The sequence below is a fragment of the Hemicordylus capensis genome, chromosome 3 (assembly GCF_027244095.1).
Source record: "Hemicordylus capensis ecotype Gifberg chromosome 3, rHemCap1.1.pri, whole genome shotgun sequence".
Taxonomy (NCBI): Eukaryota; Metazoa; Chordata; class Lepidosauria; order Squamata; family Cordylidae; genus Hemicordylus; species Hemicordylus capensis.
The window spans coordinates 283,079,240-283,099,485 of record NC_069659.1 but is presented as its reverse complement, the minus strand read 5'-3'; the positions used below and the strand labels follow the sequence as shown (position 1 = coordinate 283,099,485).

The 20,246-nt window shown below is 41.5% G+C and overlaps 1 protein-coding gene across 3 annotated transcripts in view; it reads left to right on the top strand.

Annotated features, from left to right (window-relative positions):
* Positions 1-20,246, top strand: part of CNNM2 (cyclin and CBS domain divalent metal cation transport mediator 2) — a 296,053-nt gene that overhangs the window by 165,565 nt on the left and 110,242 nt on the right. For all 3 annotated transcript variants that reach the window (XM_053305514.1, XM_053305513.1, XM_053305516.1), the window contains exon 2: positions 19,317-19,460. In XM_053305514.1, the coding sequence (XP_053161489.1) occupies positions 19,317-19,460 (144 nt within the window). The remainder of the gene's footprint in view (positions 1-19,316; positions 19,461-20,246) is intronic.

Sequence of the window (20,246 nt, the reverse complement as noted above, 5' to 3'; positions counted from 1 at the left end):
TCATCCGGTGGCAGTGGAGGCCTGCGTGCCGGCCTCCACAAAAGCCACATTAATGTCTGTACTTGCTTGGGGAGTGGGAGCACTTCCCGCTCCTGTTAAACTCCCAGCAAACCAGGGGACTTTGAACCCCCTGGGCTCCCGCGGACAAGGCTGCTGACACCGCTGGAGTTTTGGAAATTAAGTGGCCGCTTTCCACGCGCTCCCCAGTCAAGGGCCTGGATGGTGTCCTGATACGGAGCCACAGCTCAGAATGCTGCTTTTCCCATGACAGCCCTGGGTTGTTCGACACCTGATCCAGACCCTCGCCCGTCAGGTTCCTCTGTGCCGCCTCCTGGCGTGGGTGATGTCCTCTCGGACTGGGTGATGGCAATGCGTTAGCCTCGAGCGCTGCTAGGCGATCAGCAAAGCCCTGCATTAATTTTGCTCGCTTCGCAGCCCTGGACACCCTCTGTATTTGCACGGGCACCCCAGATGGGCCACCTCCCCCATCGTCCCCTCTTGGCGCTGCCCGTTTCTTCTCCAACACTTCCAGGCGAGCGATAAGCGCCCTGATGGCCCCCAGCTCATCTTGCTCATCCTCTGAAGAGAAGTCTGGCAAAGCTGGGGGCCTCTTAGGGGGATGGGATGGCTTCTTCCCCTTTCCCATTGGCGCCTTCTCGGGGGCCATGGCTGAGGGTTCCTCAACCAGCTGAGTAAAACACCCGGGGGGGGGGAGGGAGTGCGTGTGAAACCCAAGCCTCCGCGCTTTACACACGCACACGCAGTGCCTTGATGGAGTAAAAAACACGCAGGGAGGGAGTGTGTGTGGAATCCAAACCCCTGCGTGTGCACACACAGCGCCTTGAATTAGCTGAGTAAAAAACACAAGGAGGGGGTATGTGCTAAACCCCAGTTTCCATGTCCTACGCACAGAGAGTCCACCAGTTAAAGCCCAGGGAGGGAGTGCGCGTGAAACCAAACCTCCGTGCCTTACGTGCGCGTGCGCACACTGTGCCTTAAGCCCACTGAATAAAACACAGGGAGGGAGTGTGGGTTAAACCTAAGCTTCCATGCTTACGCGCGTGCATGCAGTGCCTTAAACTCACTGAGTAACACCAAGGAGTGTGAACCCAGATATCCATGCCTCACGCGCGCGCATGCAGCACTGAACAGCCTGCTACTTAGCCCACCTCTCTCCCCCGGCTACAGGCAGTTGCTAGCAATCGGGCCTGGGGACCTGGCGCCAAAGGATGCTTCGCTCACCTCCCTCTGCCAAGCTGCCCCCCACCCGGCCTTATCCCGGCCCGTGGCAGTCCACCCCGCAGACAAGCCTCCAAACCTGAGGCCGGGATAAAAACCCGGCCTAGTCGCTGCTGCCGCCGCTGCTCCACTGCCCCGAGGTGGAGCAGGCCAAGCTGTGCCCTCTGCTCTGCTGTGTGCGGGGGAGAGGCGAGCTTCGGCCTCGGAACCCAGACCACACGCCAGCAGCTGCCAGCCTGGCTTCCTGGGTGCGTGCGCGGCGGTCTAAAAAGCAGCAGGCTTAAGAGCCCAGGACTTGCTGCTACAGCCAAAGTGCAGCGGCCTAGGCTGTCTACCAGTGGGGTGGGAGGGCTTAAAAGCCCAAATCTCCCCCTCTGCTGCCTAACTGTGGGGCGGGAGGGCTTAAAAGCCCAATTCCTCCTCCACAGCCCCCGGCGCAGCTGGATTCTCCGCAGGCCTGGCCACGTGCTCGTAGCTGGCCCGGGAGAATCACCCACACTCGTCTGCTCTCTGCAGCTCCGTGAGACGGACTTGGCAAGTGCCTGCAAGCGGCCCCGGCCCCAGGAGGACGCCTGACCAATGGGAGTCAGCTCCCAGCGTCACGTGCTCCTCCTAGGGGGCTGAGGCAAACGAGCTGCGCAGCCTAGAGCGGCTGCGATTGGCTTGCTTATGCCTGTTCTCAAACAGTTGCATTGGCTGCCAAAATGTTTCCCGGCAAAATACAAAGCGCTGGTTACCACCTTTAAAGCCCTGAATGGCTTAGGTCCAGGTGACCTTAGAGACTGCCTTCTTCTGTATGATCTCCATCGCACGTTGAGGTCATCTGGATAGGTCCGTCTCCAGTTACCACTGCACGTCTAGTGGTAACTCAGAACCAGGCCTTCTCTGTAGCTGCTCCGGGGCCTATGGAATGCACTCCCAGCAGATATCCATAGTTTGGGCTCGTTGCTGACCTTCAAGAGAGCCCTAAAGACTTACTGGTTTGGCATAGCCTTCCAAGGTTTTTAAATTGTTCTTAATTGGTTTATTTTATTTTATTTTAAATTGATATTAAATGCCTCTGAACTGTGTTAAATCTGTTTTTATATTGTTTTAAGCAGTTTGTTTTAAATGGTGTTTGTTTTTGTTTTTGTTTTTGCTTGTTGTGCACTGCCCAGAGCTTTTGGATGGGGTGGTATAGAAATGTAATAAATAAATAAAATAAATATACCCAACACTTAATGGAAAAACTTCACATGGCAAGTAGCCTTCTCATGTGAGCAGAGTAACATGGGCGCCATTAATTAATGTCAGATTATGACACCTTATCTGTGAAAAGAAATATGGCAGTTTATCTTTTCACATTAAGGTAGGCGGCACAATCATATTCATAGCTTGTCTGCATATTCTTCCCAGTGGCCTCTGCTGAAGATACCAGGGATTGCTACAAGTTCAGTAGGGCTTGAGCTCTCTCCATCAGCAGGCTAAGGTTTGGGGGAGGTAGCAACTCCCTCTTGTATTCTCCCAGTAGCCTCCATTGTATTCTCCCAAGACACCAAAGATTGCTATGGGGTTTAGGCTTCTTGCCACCCTGTATCATCTCCATCAGGGAGCTGAAAGGTTCTTGCCTTACAGTGCATGTCAAATCATGCCATAAACCAGAAGTTACAGGATCTCAGGCGAATTTTAAGCAAAAACTAAGGAAGGAAAAAGCAAGCAAGGACTGCTTCATTGGCAGAGGTAGGACATGAACAAGGAGTAAGAAGATGGACAGTGAGTATTCTGTGCAGTGTGTGCTATTTGTATCTCCCCACCCCACCCCCACCCCGAAAGTACGAAAGTATCATAGACTACACCTGCAGCAAGTATAAACTAATTGCTCTGTTGGAAATGGAAGAAAGAATTTCCACACTTCATCTCATTGAAGGAGATGAGGTGTTCTTGGTCAGGATTCAAGGGGCACTGTAGCAATGACAACAGCAGGAGATCAGTCAGTTTCAAAAGTTAATACATGTTGCTAGTGTTTGTATTGGTTTGCAAATATATGTTTTTAAAATTGTCCTGTTTGTTTCTTTTATTTTTAATGCTTTATCCATCATGTGCATATACAATCGCCATAAGTGTGTGTGTTTTTTTTTAATGAGGACAAGAACTCCCAGAAGTGTACTTTACCCATTGGAAAGCATTGTTGAAATTAATAAAACAACATGATTGACTTATGTCCCATTAATTTCAATTGACTTAGTAATGACTAACTTGCTCTGGATGTTGTCAGTTAAAATCAACATTAACTGTACATATATGTACCCCATCTGAAGCCTAGATTTGAGGAAATCCTTGATAAATGAGCTCTGAGAACCCGGTCTTCTTTTGCTGGTCATTGAGGATGGTTGATAGTTTTTCTGGTAATTCTGCAGCAGCGGCACCTGGAAGTTTTTCTCCAGCGGCCCTCATGAAGACACAGGGACATCTCAAAGAAGCTATTTGTATATGGCAACAGTTCCCAACCTTTTAAAACAAGTGTACCCCTTTTTCCAAAACCTTCAACTTAGGTACTCCATGAATAGTGTGTGTGAAATGCAAATTTAATGCACACATTTAATGTGTACACAACTTTAAATGTTATGGTTATGAGACAGGTTGCTCCAGTCACTGACTTACATCCAGAGTAAATTACGCATGAGTACCCCATTGAAATTAATAAAGCAGGTTTACTAGTCCTATAAATTTCATTGGGAGTACTCATTGCTAATTTTCTGAGGCCTGTCAGTCATGAGTGACGGGTACACTGAGCTTCAGCATATAGCCTGTCACTCAAGAGCAGAGAAGGAGGATCCCTCCCCTTCTGCAATGAGGATGTGTCAGCTTCAATCTAGTGATCCTCAGGTTGGGAGTAAATAGCATGACTGTAGTCTGGGAGGCAGAAGGGCTTTGAGCCCTTCAAGTCCCCCTATGAGTACTAGTATCCCCTGTTGGGAACTCCTGGTGTATGAGAAGCCTGCCTGGAAGACACTACAATGGAGTGAATTGCTTGGCCAAGCAAATTGCTTTGTCATCTTTCCGCCCCCAATCCTCAAATGGGAGTGTTCCTTCAGGGACATTTGCCTTATTGCAGGGGCCTCTGGAGGAAAGCTTCCATTTGCAGATGGGGAGGATGAGAGAAGCCAGAGATGGAATAACTAAATCAACCAAGAGAGTTGTGCTGCTGCCAACACAGAACAGTGGGCACTGGCTCAGGGCCTCAGGGTTTGGCAGTGGGCCTTTTGATGGCCCCAGGCCCCAGCAAGTATTCAAATTGGCTGTTGTTAGGCCTGCCCCACCCAATCTCCTCATCACACAACACAAGAACAAGTATCTCAGAGATATCGCAATACATACAGTTTCTAAATAAAGTACATATTAACAAGTATACTTTAATGGTTAAAATTGGTATTCACAAAAGTCGGCTTAGTACATTTAATTTTGGAAGACTCTTTTAAATCCAAATGGAAATTGGCAATTACAAAAATATTACTACTATACGGATTCTCTCAAGATGATTATTGGATTAGGTTTCGACCAGGCTAGAAGAACAATTGTGCAACGTATCCATGACATGGAGTTGCAGATGGAACATGCAAAGTTACCGAGTAACATTTACATAGGAAGTCAGAGCATTGAGCTATATATTTAAGTAGCATCCTAATTCCAAAGTTTAGACAAGCTCTAACACTTGCCCATGTAAATGCTCTCCCAACAGCTGTGCTCCATGGGAGATTCCAGGGTATACCATATGCATCAAGATTATGCCCTTGTGGATCTGGTAATGTTGAAACAACTGCTCATGTTCTTCTGTATTGTGATTATTACAGAGACATAAGATGCCAACAAATTGCCCCACTTTTGATTAATTTTCCGGGTCGTGGAGATGATTTTTATTTAAACTATTTGCTCACTAATCCTAATTCGGATGTTATTCATATTGTGCCAAATATTGTTATATAATATGCCAAATGCGTATAAATGTAGTCTGATTTTATATTATTATTTTCTTATTTGTTTTATATTGTTGTATTGCTGGTCTATGACCGAAATAAAGTTTTACTTACATATTGACAAGTAAATTAAAGCTATCCTGCAAAAACTGCAAGCTTTCAAAGCAAATGAAGAGCATTTGTAATTGTAAAATCTGAAAACTATGGTGAAAAGGCAGGAAAGGTGAGCCATTCCTTAAAGAAAAGACCAGAGATGAAACTATAGCTTGGGGGGATACATTCCCCACTCAGCATTGCTATTCATGAGTTACTAATACAAATAACTATACAGCCATGTGGAAAGTGTGAGAAATCTTTTCCACGCTTATGAATACATGGCCAAAAACCTTATACCATGTTTGTAATCAGGGGCGTAGCAAGGTTGGAGTGGGCCCAGAGACAAGGTTTTAAAATGGGCCCCCCCTCACTGAATCTCAGCTCATGAAGTAAAGAAATCTTAAATGAGGCTGAATAGTGGTATCAAAAAGCATTGTTTGTGTGTGTATGTGTGTATACACACACACACACACACACACACACACACCCTATGTGCCACAATAGAACATCATCCTAAATTATTTTTTAAAGGTTTTTGTAAATTGTGGACAATGCAAGTCATTTAATGGTACGAGAGAAAAACATGCTGTTCTGGTAGCTCCAGGTCTTAACACTCACATCAATTTTGGAGGATGAATACAACTGAAGGAAGCCCGGGCGGGTGTGTGGATGGGAGAGTCAGTCATGTGGCTTGCCTCTGAGGGGCCCCCCAAGGCTGTGGGCCCCCAGACAACTGTCTCCCCTTGCCCTATTATAGTTACGCCCCTGTTTGTAATACAGACAGTCAAACACCTACATGGTAGAAAACCCTGCTATGTGAGAAACCTGATTGTGTGGTTTATTCTGTCAAGTTTTAATGGTGCTGTCCTTCAAGTTTAAAACCTACTGCTTTGAGGGAATAGCTTTGCTAATGTGGTGTTAAATAAGGCATAAATGGTGACTGCTGCTGCTTTTTTTAACTTTAAAAATTAATGAGAATATGAGATAAAATGGGAGTTTGAATTATAATTAAAAATCTAAGATGCCTTAGTTCAGGAACTAGCTTAAGTTGTAAACTGGAAACATTCTTTCTTCCTGCCTCCCCCTTATTTTTGCTATAACTTTGCATATTTTTGTAAATGCCCAAGCTTTTATATATATACACTTTGCAATTGCTTTTATAGAAACAGTTTGAAATATTTGTCACATTTTCTAGTGGTGGGAAAATGTAAGTGGAAAAAATGCATTTGTTCTTGTGGGACAGTAAGGTAAAATAGCTACTTGTGTAATCTGAATCCTTTTTTTAGATAGCCACTTCAGAAATAGCTAAACTATAGCCCCAGTATGAACTTGAGAAACATTTCCTCTTTGTTAGGATTGGTGGGCTTGTTTGTCTAACCCATACTGAAGACAAGAATAGGACAACTTCAAGCTTTCAGCAGGCTTAGAATGGACTAATAAATAAAATATTACAAAAAAATAAGAATGGGCAAACAAGCTTGCTCTTTCAGTTGCAGGGAATTAGGTGTAACTTGTTCTGTTGGTGAATACATTGTTTCATTATGTAATTATCTACTCTCTCATTCTCTTCACATCATTTCTTCTGCTCTGTTTTTGTCTGCCAGCTGTGTGCCTAACTAAGGCGGGGGTGGGTGGGTTATCACAAAACATTGTGCTCTTCCCTCCAGTAATCTGAGCAGTGTGCTCAATTCCCACAGCATTTCCCTTTGAAAAGGTGCTTCCATAGAGCTATCTGCTACCCTATATTTGATAAGTGATGGGCAGTCAAAGAATCAGGAGCCAAGATTGTCTGAAGCCCTGCATGTTGGCTATGGATTACATGGGCTGTACAAGGGAAAGCTTACTTAGAGAGGGTTCTCTCTGAGCCTAATCTGAAAGATGTACACTAGAGCTGTGATAATGTTGATTGATGGGAAGTAGAAAGAGAAAGTCCTGAGACTAGCACAGGATTCTGAACATCGTAAAGAAATATAGCACACTAAGACTGAAAAATGGTCGGCAATCACTTCATAAATCCTTATTTATGTGAACATATGAAGATAAGTGAGGGGAAATACAGCTATAGTGAGTATATGCTGTAGTTTTGTGGCTCACGTGGTAATTCGTCTACCTACATACTCACACATCAGATTTGTTTGTTCTTTCCCTTTTCACCCGCATTAGGCTTATCTTTATTCAAAACATTGATATGTTTTTGCTATTGCCTCTGTTTAGGATCTCTGGTATGTACTACTTGATCTCTGTAGGGGTCCATGGTCTTCTGCACCCCCACAGAGATAATAAATTATAGGTAAGCAACCTGTTGTTATAGTTATCCTTAGCCTGATACACCTATGTGAGCTGAAATACAGAATTAGGTTGTTCTTGATCTTTCATTAAAAAATTATTTGTGCCATTTACTTTTATTTTTAGCCTTTTTTAAAAAAACATGTAGTATTCTAACTGACATGCAGACATCGGAAACTCAAGTTCCACAACACGTTGTCTGAAGAAAATCAAATGACATTTTTCTGCTCCTGTTGACTGGCACTGTCCTTGTTTTTTAACTGCTTTTTTTTTAAAGTGCCCCCCCCTACTATAAATACCAAATACAAATGCCAAGTATAGGAACATAGCATAAGAACAGCACTGCTAGATCAGGCCCAAGGCCTATTTAGTCCAGCATCCTGTTTCATACAGTGGCCTACAAGAAGTCTCTGGGAAGCCTCAGACAAGAGGTGAGTGCATGCCCTCTCTCTTGCTGTTGCTCCCATGCAACTGGAATTAAGAGGCATCGTGCCTCTGAGTCTGGAGGGGGCCTATAGCCCTCAGACTAGTAGCCATTGATAGACCTGTTCTCCATAAATTTGTTTAAGCTCCTTTTAAAGCCATCCAAACTAGTTGCCATCACCACATCCTATGGAGAAGGATCCCATTGTTTAATTATGTGCTGTGTGAAAAAGTACTTCCTCTTGTAGGTCCTAAATTTCCCAACCTTCAGTTTCATGGGATAACCCCTGGTTCTAGTGTTGTGAGAGAGGGAGGAAAAATTCTCTCTGCCCACTCTCTCTACTCCATGCATAATGTTACATTAGGCTCTCCTTAGTAGGGATGTGCACAAATGGTTTTTGTTTTTTTTTTAATTTGTGCCCAAAACAAATCACCCCTGATTTGTTTTGTATCCAAATCTACTCCCTCCAAATCACCCCAGATTTAATTTGTATTTGCTTTGATTCGATTTGGACTGATTTGGACCACTTAACAAGGTCTTAGGGGCACCATATTTGGGTGGTGGGTAGGTCCCCATGGGTGTCACTTAACACCCAAATTTCAAGGCAGTGGGACACTTGGTTGATTTTTAATGAATTTTTTTTAGCTTTTACCGATTTTGAACATTTCCGCCATAGGAAAAAATGGGGATTTGAAGTTGCCATATCCTAACCCTAAAATGGACCCCCAGCTTTCATTAAAAAAAAAAAAAAAAAAGCTAAGCTCTAGCCCTTGTAGAAGTGGAGTTATGGAGCAAAATGTCCAGTCATTTTTCAATTGTTTGGATTCTTTGGTGTATAATAACTTTTCCATATAATGAATCCCTATGAGGATTCATTCATCGCACACCTTCATTTCTTCTGTTCATTTTGACTGTCACTGTTCAGTGCCAGCTGCCAACCACCATGTGCCAACTACATCCCACCACACACACACCTGCAAGGCAATGGGGTACTCATTTTAATTTTTAGGAATATTGATATGTTTAGATTCTTTGGTGTCTAATAACTTTTCCTCATAATGAATCCCTATGAGGATTCATTATACGCCTTTGTTTCTTCTGTTCATTTTGACCATCATTGGACAGTGCCAACTGCCATGTGTCAACTACACACACACACACACACTGGGGTACTCAGTTTATTTTTTAGATATTTTTGAAGTGTTTAGATTCTTTGATGTCTTCATTACACACCTTCATTTCTTCTGTTCATTTTGACCCCACTGCTTTGCAGGTGAAGGTGGGGAATTAGTGGCATCCCATGTTCCAACTACCCAGCAACCCACAAGCCACTGGGTACTCAGTTTATATTTTGGGAATTTTTGAGGTGTTTAGACTCTTTGGTGTGTAATGAATCCTCATAGGGATTCATTGAGGGAGTTATTTGTACACTAAAGAATCCAAACACTTAAAAAAATAGTGACCACACATTTTGCGCCATAACTCCACTAATACAAGGGCTACAGCTTAGCCTTTTTTTTTAGAAAAATGAAAGCTGGGAATCTGGGGAAATCAATAGGAGGGGTCTGAATCTCGAATTGATTCGAATTGAATCAAGCATGATTCGATTTGTACCCGAATCTAGCCAATGGACCACAGGGGCGATTTGTTTTGTCTCCAAATCACCTGAATCAGCTAGATTCCGGTACAAATCGATTTGTACCTGAATCACTTTGCACATCCCTACTCCTTATTCACCTCTTTTCCATACTAAAGAACCCCAGATGCTATAGCCTTGCTTCATAAGGAAGGTGCTCCTGGCCCCTGATCATCTTGGTTGCCCTCTTCTGTACCTTTTCCAGTTCTACAATATGCTTCTTAAGGCATGGTGACCAGACGTAGTACTCCAAATGTGGCTGAACCATATATTTGTATAAGGGCATCATAATATTAGCATTTTGTTTTCAGTCCCCTTCCTAATGATCCCTAGCATGGAATTTGCCTTTTTTACCACTGCTGCACATGAAGTCAACACTTTCAGTGAGTTGCCCAAGATCTCTCCAAGACCTCTTTCCTGGTCAGTCTCAAGATCTCTCTCCTGGTCAGTTACTGACAGCTCAGATCCCATCAACATATAAGTGAAATTGGGGTTTTTTGCCCCAATATTGCTTACATTGAACAGCATTTGCCATTTTGTCGCCCACTCTCCCAGTTTGGAGATATCTTTTTGGAGCGCCTCACAATTTGTTGTGAGTTCTGTTATCTCTCATCCCCATACACAATTAATCCAATTTAAAATTTAAAAATCTGATTTTTTAAATTAAAAAATATAAAAATATATAAAATATAAAAATAATATAGTAAACAAGTGTCAAAAATAATTATAAAACTTTAAACTTGTTACAAGGATGGAGGATACATTATAATGAAAATGGTAATTATGATCTAATTTTTCAAATATTAATGCAGATCTGCTAAAACACAACTTGTCTTGCACAGCTCTCAAATTGTTACAGAGAAGTAACTTCCATTGGAATGAATGGGATTTTCTCACTCTCTGAGTGTTTAAGTGTTCATGTGGAGTTCAGCTTACACATGGAGCTTTTTGCGAGCATAAATCTCCCCATTAATACAATACCAGGTATAACTACAGGCATGGAATGGCAATGTGTACATGGAGCAGCGACCTATTGGACTGAACTGGTAAACTGTTCTTTGTGTGAGAGCTTCTATTTGCATATATTGTCCTGGGGCACACACTGACACCAGGGACACAATGGCCTAATAGCCCTTAGGGACATATTTTTGAGTGGCACAGAGGGCTTCCTGGGGAAGGGAAGGTCTTCAAAAATTGCCCCTTCACCAGTGTATTTAGTCGGCTCCTCTTGCTGCACCAGTGCTTCCTTGCTCTGCATGTCAGTGACTGCCCATTTGACATAAGGTGTGTGTGTGTGTGTGTGTGTGTGTGTGTGTGTGTGTAGTTCTAGCTCCCAGTATTTAAAAGAGCTATTGAATTAATCCAGCAAAAGATGTCAGTTGAGTGAATGGTCCCTCAGCCTGATTCAATTAATTCCTTCTAAGGATGACTCAGGATGCCTGTAATAATCCTGTTAATGGGATTATGCAAAAATGTACACTGAACTACAGAACACTAGAAGCTAAATATGGGAGTTGTTAATTATTAGAACATTCAACCTCTTTGATATAAAGCAGGAATGACCCTAATAGAATAATGTTGACAGTTGTGTCCATCCTGGAATGAAAGTTTTGGGCAATAAAGCTTCCATCATTTTTTCTGGGTAGTTTTTTTTAAAGCAGGCTACAACGATGTGATGCCACAAAAGCTTGTTTTCCTATAAAGTTCAGGCCATGTTTCATGTCTCATTCTATTTAATTGGGCAAATGACATTGGCCTACAAACTGCACAGTGAGCTGCTGGCACGCTTGCTGCTTCTGAGCCACTCTGTATCCTACCCTCATGGTCTGCAAAGGTGGGACTGCTCTGTAGCTATTAAGGAGTGCATCATGACAGTTGTGACACTACTCCCTCCTTTCCTAATGGGAGATGCATTGTAAGTGCGTTTACACACTGCTTAGTTGGCATGAATCAGCCCTGCCTTTGCAGACAGTGCAGGTGTGATGTATAGTGGCTCAGAAGTTGCGAGCGCTCCTCTCGCTTAGTGGTGGCTCACTGCGCAGTATGGGAGCCAGTTTGTTCATCATCTTTGTCTGTTCTACATACTCAAGGAGAACTTTTGAATACAGCTTTCATTGTGAATGCCTAAAGCTAATATGCCCTAATGTACAAAATGAAAAATGTAAAGATTACAGGGTTTAGGTAGGTAGGTAGGTTGGTTGGTTGGTTTTAGGAATGTGTGTGTTTGTGTGATTGGCAGGAACAGGAATGAAAAACCTCATCTCTGTAAACTTTTATTTGAAATGTGCTGAGTGGGGGAAATTAGTGTCCCTTCCCCCAGAAATGTACCTTGGCACATATTTTGTTTTCTGTCTTAGCACAATACTATACAGTAGTCACTGATACATTTTAAATGTAATGCCCCACCTCAAGCCACCGTGATATATGCTGTTTGATTCCACATCCCAGTATATTTTCCAAGAGACTAGCTACCTGTTCCCTTCATGCTTGCAGAGGATTGTCACTAATTGAAAATGAAGAGTGAACTTCTCTTAGTTTCATATGCAAACCTGTTTTTGTCACCAAGTTTCTGCCAGTGATTAAGCAAACATGGAGCTGTATTATAGGTGCTCATTTACTTCATACCTTCATCCAGTTTCTTTTCTGCCTATGGAAAGGTTCCAGAAAGTTTGTCTATCCTCCGATCAAGTATAAGGAGTTTTAAATTATTCTGTTTATTGGCTGCCATTGTCATATACTGTTCCCTTTGTTAGCCTCTGCTTTTGCTGGAAATTGCTTCAAGACAATGGACAGAAACAACTTGGAGCCCTGCTGATCTGTTCTGCAGCAGCTGTAAGATGGAAACCAGTTGATTAACTCCCATATTGAGCACCAGAAAACTGCAGGTGTATCTGGTGTAGAAGTCCGGGAATGATGCACTTTCCAAAGAGCTTGAACAGCTGTGAAAACTGCTTTGGCCTATCTGTTCTATATGAGTTTCAGAGGGATCACAGACAGCAAGAATTGACGGAGCTGTTACCAGGCCCTGATGTACTAAGTGACTATGGAAGTGACCATGAAGATGGTACCCTCATTGGTCTGAAAGTCTGTAGAAGTTGTATAAGCATCCAAAGCAAGGTATACCACTTCTTGCAGCATAGTCCCAGAAAATGCCATAATTGCAATTGCTGAAGTCAATTACAAATTCTATCTTGGAGCATCTTTTTAAATATGAACACGGAGACCGTTTCTTCAAAGAATCCACCTCTTTGATGACAGAACCCTAACTGATAGGTTCTGAGGAATTTCTGAGACGTGGACAGCCAGCATTACATCTTTTTTACAGGGAGCACCAGGCTAGAGAAGACCAGCAGAAGAAGTGACACTACTCATAGTACTTTGCTACTGGTAAGCCAAACTACACTGTGTAGTAACTGCCATCTTGGCAGGCCTCTTGTGATAAGGGAGATCTTACCACACATAATGCATGACTTTAGAATGAAATAATCAAAGGAGGGGAAGGGAGGGAGTAATATCGGAATAATAACTGTAATTTCTCATGTATTCTACCATGTGCTATTCTGTTATACTGGTGTACTCACCCAAGGATTCCTTCACATAGCTGGGGCTTACTTTTTCACTCAGTTCTTCTCGCCTCATTCCTCCTCTTTTTCTTTTCAAATACATATTGATTTCCTTCCCCCCCCTTTCTTCTCTCCTCACCACAAAGCTAAATGTACAGGAATGTGTTTTCTGCAACTTGCCTATTTGCTATGTCCACTTCCTTTCCTTACTTTTTTGTACTGTATTTATTTTCAGGGGTCACTCAGACAGCTATATATGGCAAGTTTATTGTTCTGAGTCGCTAACCTTTCTTTCTGCTCCCCCCCCCCCAGTAATGTGGCTGGGCTAAAAATCACAACCTGTTGCCAGAAGAGTATGAAGAAGAGAAGGAAAACTGCTGTCTACCAGAGATGTGGCTCATGAGATGATAAGCCGAACTGGAAGGAAATTGTGGAACTTAACTACCGTCAAACATGACCCCTGTGTTGAATCTCCAGAATGTTTAAGTTTATGGCAAGATGACAGCTCTTTAGCAAAATATAAGTTCCACAGAGGTTCCCAAAAGATGACATCCTCTGTGTAGATCAGCTGGTATTGGTTGTTTACCCTGCTCCCCAAGAGTTCTTGAAGATTAAGGCTACTACAATGCAATTCACTCCTGAAAGCATAAGACAGACAAAGACCAATAGGGAGGAAAGGCAAAACTATCTGATGTGGCTGGGCAATCACTGTTTGAACAGTGCTGTGTATCATGTATTACAGAGATAACTTTTATTCATTATGGCAGTTTCCATTAGTCTGCACTATTCTTTTTTTAAAATATCGTCATTAAACATTACAAATATGGTGGTGTTGGGAAAGTTTTATTTGGTCTCTTATAGTTTGGAACTTGTAATGCAGGGGCTCATTCGTCTCTTCTGTCTAGTGGAACTTGTACCAAGCAGTGCGAATTGTTGACACACATTTATTGGTTACATCCAGATGCTTCAGTGTACAGAGAATCTAGAAGCAGCCAAGGTTTGGCAAACATTTAAAACTTGAAGGACTTTAAAGTGAATGTCCTTTTTGTTCTTATAGTGATGCACAGGTTTTATCACCTAGCATCAAAGTGAGTATGCGTGATCTGCTTTGTAAGGTCTTATGAGTGCATTATCTCATTTAAGATTCTTTCAATCTCTGCCCCATTAAATTGTATGAGATAGGGCATCTATTTTGGTGGAAGTATTTTTGTAGTTGAGGATGGGAAGTTGTCAAAGTACATATACAGTGCATATCATGATATTTATTTTAGTGACATTAACTTTACCCCATCAACTCAGTTGTGGAGATGCCCATCTTTCCAAGTTTTGATGGAGTTTTTTCCAATATAGTCTCTAAATACCAAGTCCTAAATATTTGTTTTGATGTTTTTGAAATGCCCATGGTGCTAGACTCTATGTTGGGATTATCCAAACCCAGGGAAAGCATCTTGGACCAATTTATCTTGTATGCTAACAGTTGCCAATTCTTAAATTAAGTCCAGTACTGTGGGGATTAAGTTTTCTGGCTTGATCAGTAGTAATGGTGCATTATCTGTATAAATGGTATTTTGAGATTAGATTTCTGCAAATCTATCCCTTGTCTCATATATCTCCCTATGCTGTCGTATGACAAGAGCTCCAAAGTGGAGTCAGAAAGGAGAGGTGACGGGACAACTCTACCATGCTTCATATCACAATGTAGTTGTATGGTTCCTGAGTTATTCCCATTTTACTCTGATTTTAGAGACAGAAGCATCATAAAGTGACTTGCTTAGTCAAATAATTTGGTAGGAAGGTTCATTTTTTCCAGAACAAGTGAGGGCAAAGGATCTTACTGAAAACCTTGTCTGCTTCTAAGGAGTGTGCTACTAGTAATTATGAGGCAAGTGTTGTGATGTTTATCAGACTATAGATGTGATCAGCTCCTTGATATTTATTTATAAGACCCACTTAGTTATTATGTAGCGGCTCAGGTAGACATTTTTGAAGCCTGGCAGCTAATAGTTTGGAGTAGATTCAATAATGAAATAGGTCTGTAATTGTTACAATCTGTTAGGTCCAAACTAGGCTTAAGCAGAAGCATGTGCAGACGCCATGTGCATGCTGTTACCAGACAGAAGTACTTGGGATGCATGCCACCACAGCAGGAAGATGCATGGGGTACCAGAGAGCAAGTAAAGACCTGCTCTCCATTTTCTTAAAACCCCCACTCGCTGTTTTCGTCCCAGTGGTGCTGGTGCTTGAACCTCAGTTCATGCACATCATTATTTGATGGTTCATTTGATTATGTTTGTGAGCAAGCAATTTGACTGCTTTCTCTCCTGCCCCCCAGTAGTTTTGTTTAACACAAGCTAGGACAAATTCCATTTCCCAAGAAATCGGGTTATACAGTTCACATTTGAAGGCCATTAAAGCACTATAGGATGTCTCCCAAGATTGTTAAAAAAAAATTTAATTGCACAATTTTGTTCTCTCTTGCCTCCCTCTTAAAAAATAAATAAAAAATTTAATACCATATTTTAAAGGGTATGTTTGCTTTCAAATAAAGCAGACATATGCCCCCAATAATGAATTGTGATGGGGCGATGGACTTATTGGTTTCGAGGAAATATGTGATTTGTAGTTCCCTAGTGTTTTTGAAGGTCGCTTCTGAGTAACGAAGAGTTAGGACTTTTCAAGCTTTCAATCTTCTCCCCTCACAAGGGAAGGTGGAGAAGGGTGGCGGGGGGGGGGGGGGAATGATGCTACTTTTCATGAAGGTAAGTAGGGATTGAACCATATGACTGCTCCAGGCAGCACACACTCACCAAGTTGGAGTGGGTGGGGGTGGGACTGACACAGCAAATTCCCCCTTTTCTTCCTGCACATGGCAAAGAACCTTTCATTAAAGTTATCTGCTGAGAGGGGGAAGTCCTGTGGGCTAGCAAGAAAGACCCTGTGGGCTATATCAGCCTGCAGACTGTAAATTGTGCATGGCTAATCTCAACCATGATGCAGTATTAGGCTTGGATGACATCATGATATGCACTTCTGTTTCTCCGTATTTGTTTTTCAAGTTATACTTGCATATGACTGCCAAAAGTGTAGATTTGGTTTCAGTTGTTGAGTGTTATTAATTTGGGTAACATGTAAAGAACTGATATCTTATTTTACTTTTATGGCAGTAAAGCAAAAAGGGCAGAAGTGTCATGATGAAAAAATACTTAGAAATCACCTTTTAATATGGAAGATTCCCTGAAGAATCAAGATCACATGTTGCATAAGGACTCTATCTTGAAGCAGTTAGTTATGACTAAAGCACTAGGCATCTCCCTGCAAATCTGCAATCTCATCTGCATTATCATCTTGGTACATTAAGAACTGGGACCATGACATCATGGAGAAAAGTATACATCAGTTACATCAATTTAAAGGACAAGCAAAATTGACTCTCTTTTTGTTATGCTGTATGGTACCAACTTTTGGATTACTTAAACAATTATTCTCAAGCTTCATACCTGAGCCATTTTTGGAAGGGCGGTATAGAATTCGAATGAATGAATGAATGAATATCTGTAACTACAATATAAGAATTTACCTTTAAGAGTTATTTTGCTATTGTTTGCTGAATTCCAGTTTGTGTTCATTATACAGCCTCTCCCTTTTCCCCTTCCCTCCCCTTTACTCCACCCCCCTTTGTGTTCCTGATTCCTTCTCCTTGTCATTTTGTCAATTCCAATTATGTATTAAAGCTTCTATAAATAAAAAGCATTTAAAGAAAGAAATGATCTTTTAGTATGGAAGATACTAAAGATGCTAGTTGTTTGTGGTGTTTGTTTTGATGGAGTTTGTCAGACTTATTTATTTTCTGTGCTCTGTGTTGTGTACTTTTTTTTTTTTAATGTGGAGGATATTAGAACAAGAACTTTCAGGGAAGTGTGTTGCAGTAGGAAACATTAGATACCACCACACTTCTCTATCCTTTTTCTCCTGTTGACAAATTATATACGTGTGTGTGTGTGTGTGTGTGTGTGTGTGTGTGTATATATATATATATATATATATATATATATGAAAATAAATTTTTTTATATTGTACAATCAGGGCAGCTAGAAATTATATAACTTGCAGAGATACCATCTGCGGTCATATAACATAACTTCTAATAGGCGTGGCTGAGAACTTCAACATTTGGAAAGCAAATAGATAACATAATTATAATGGTGGAAGGAACTTGACTATCCTTTTGAGCCTTGGACAAAGTTTATTACTATGTTCATAATTTTAAAACACAAATCCTTGTAATAATTGTCTCGTTGTAAAATAAGACTTCAAGATAAGTCTTGCTGGTGCTGTGGAGTTGGTATTTAAAGTATGTCCATCTGCATCTAAATGAGTAGCTCCAAGACAATCAGATTATGCAGTAGTTACTTTGGTGAGAATATCGCGTAAGTGGAATGGAAACTTCATTTTGAGTCTAATATTAGACCTTGCTTTGGAAAATTCCTTTTAAATGATCACAAGCTGGGAATAGCAAAAGAATTCAGCTTTCAACAGACAGCATTCACAAAGAATTTGTTTTTAACTGCTTACGTTGGGTCCCTGGGAAAGCAGATGTGAAGCTTACTAAGCTGAATTGGTTTGACCTGATGCCGTGTTTATGTCAGTTGTTGATAAGGTCCACTCCCTGGTCTAATTTTTCCAAGATATCTTCATTCTTTGAGCATGAGTGAGTTTGGATAGGATAATTTGAATGCTTGTTAGTTTAGTAAATCCCTGGTTCCTGGACCAAATTCTTATTGTCTAAGAGTCTAAGCAGGAGTTAAAGGAAACGGGCCAGTTGTTTCCCATCCATCTGGAGTGTGGAAGTAAGTCCCACTGAACTCAGTGGTACTTACTTCCAGGTAAGTGTGCATAGAAGTACTTGTCTTGACACATCTGAAATTGAATCAGCAGATATATCTCAGTCCCTGAACATCTAAGAAATAACTGCAGTCAAACTTGCTAGACTTTGATCAGTTGGTTTAATTGTTCCTTGTGAACTCTGGCACTTAATAGTTCAGTGAAAGTTACTGCATGGCTAATAAACAGGCATTGGAGTGACTTTGTTAAACCAATGGCTGTAGAAATGGTACACATAGCATGTATATTCACAATGCAAATCTTTGATTTACAATGAGGATCATTATTTTAAAATTTGGCATTTAAAATAATGACCTTTATGGCACTGGGAGTTATGACATTTCTATCATTCTGTACAATAGCAAGATTCATCTGAAGTGCTATAGCAAATAAGCTAACCACAGATGATGCCTGAGAGTGGCACATCTAATCTTCATTCATTTGTGATATTCAGCAGCATGTTGTTGCCTGCTGCCAGCTGTGCAGTAAAGGAAGCCCCTGAACGTCTTTGGAACTCATTATGTGATTTCATCTATCTGCAGATGAACAGTTTAACATATCAAATGTTTTTAAATGCAATATGCCAACAAACTAGAGGAAAAGGTATTGCAGTAAAGTTTGTTTCAGATATCACCATTTCCTCATGGCAGAGCTGCAGTAACTCCGAATGTTTTGCAGATGTCACCAGTTGAATCATGGGAGTAGTTCAGAGATCTTTGAAATTGTTCTGGCATGCCACAGAAGATACTGGACATGTGATTTGGAATCCTGAAGAGAGAGGCATGCTGCTTCCATCAAATGGGGAAAACGGAGAGAGATGCTTAAACAAAAGTGGTCATACAATGTTGGAAGTACTAAAAATATCCAAAGGAACCATTTGGTTTCTGGATATCTATCTTGTTACACAAAGTAACTTTAGACTGTTTACAAATGCTAGGTAAATTTTTAGGTAGTAAAATGTTTTTTAAGGTAACAGTGAGCAACGTCTAGACCAGCTAGTTATGGCTAAGCACCATTTAAATCAATGAAACAATTTAGTCATGACTAACTTAATCACCATTAATTTAAATGGGACTTAGTAATGGCCAACTAGTCGAAATGTTACCCATTATCCCTTTAAACATCTGTTGTGGTACTGCAGGATCTGTCTTGTACTATGACTTTCTATGTCACTTTGAGAGTGGCTAGCCAGTTATTCTGCTATAATTTCTAACTTCTTGGTCTACTACTCTGTGCAGGTAAATCTCACTTGGCAATAGTGCAGCGGGTGAACAATGAAGGGGAAGGGGATCCTTTTTATGAAGTCTTGGGCATTGTTACCTTGGAAGATGTAATTGAAGAGATCATCAAGTCTGAGATTCTAGATGAAACAGATCTGTACAGTGAGTATTAATCTTCACGATCTTGTTCCCTCGACCAGTGGTGAGCCCCTCTTCTCATGTAGTTCTCTCTCTTTTTTCTTTTTAGAGTAATTGCTTAATAATCATGAGGTAAAATTGGGAGAGGAGACAGGACACTAGGGAAGCTAAAAGTATTTGTAAAACTCAGCCTTGTGTCGAGGAAAGGAGGGAGTGTGTGTGTGTGTGCGCACACACGTGAATTTTTTTAAAAAACTTGGTTGCAGCTCACCACCCTTTAGGGTGAATATGCACCAGCTCAGCAATCTGTCCTTCCCTTTTCAAACTGCTATAGGCTAGAGACAAATAATAATTTCAGGGAGTTCAGTGGATTGGGAGCATCTTCTACTTTTGTCCCCCTCATTTCTAGTCAACAGATTTTGCAGATTTTTGAAACAATACAAAAGTAAGATGAGTGCAGACACCCCAAGCAATTCCTCTTTTAAACTGTGTCCTATGTCCCTAGCCCTTGAGAGAAGAGAGATCCTTCTCTTCTCCCCACTTTTCATGGCGATTCCTATCCTTTGCCTATGCTGCTTGGATAAGAAGAAGGGAGAGCAAGTTCTCCTTTGCAGGCATGATTTCTTCCCCTTACCACCATAACTTTAGAGAAGTAGGGAGAAAAGTGGGGAGAGGAACTGCTTATTTTCTCCACCCATACTCCCTTTCACTTAGTGGCACTCTCTCAATGGAAGTGAGTGAAACAAGAACAGATACATGGTGGTGTGCTGTACCTGTATGATAGCTCTGTGTGAGAGAGATATAACAACT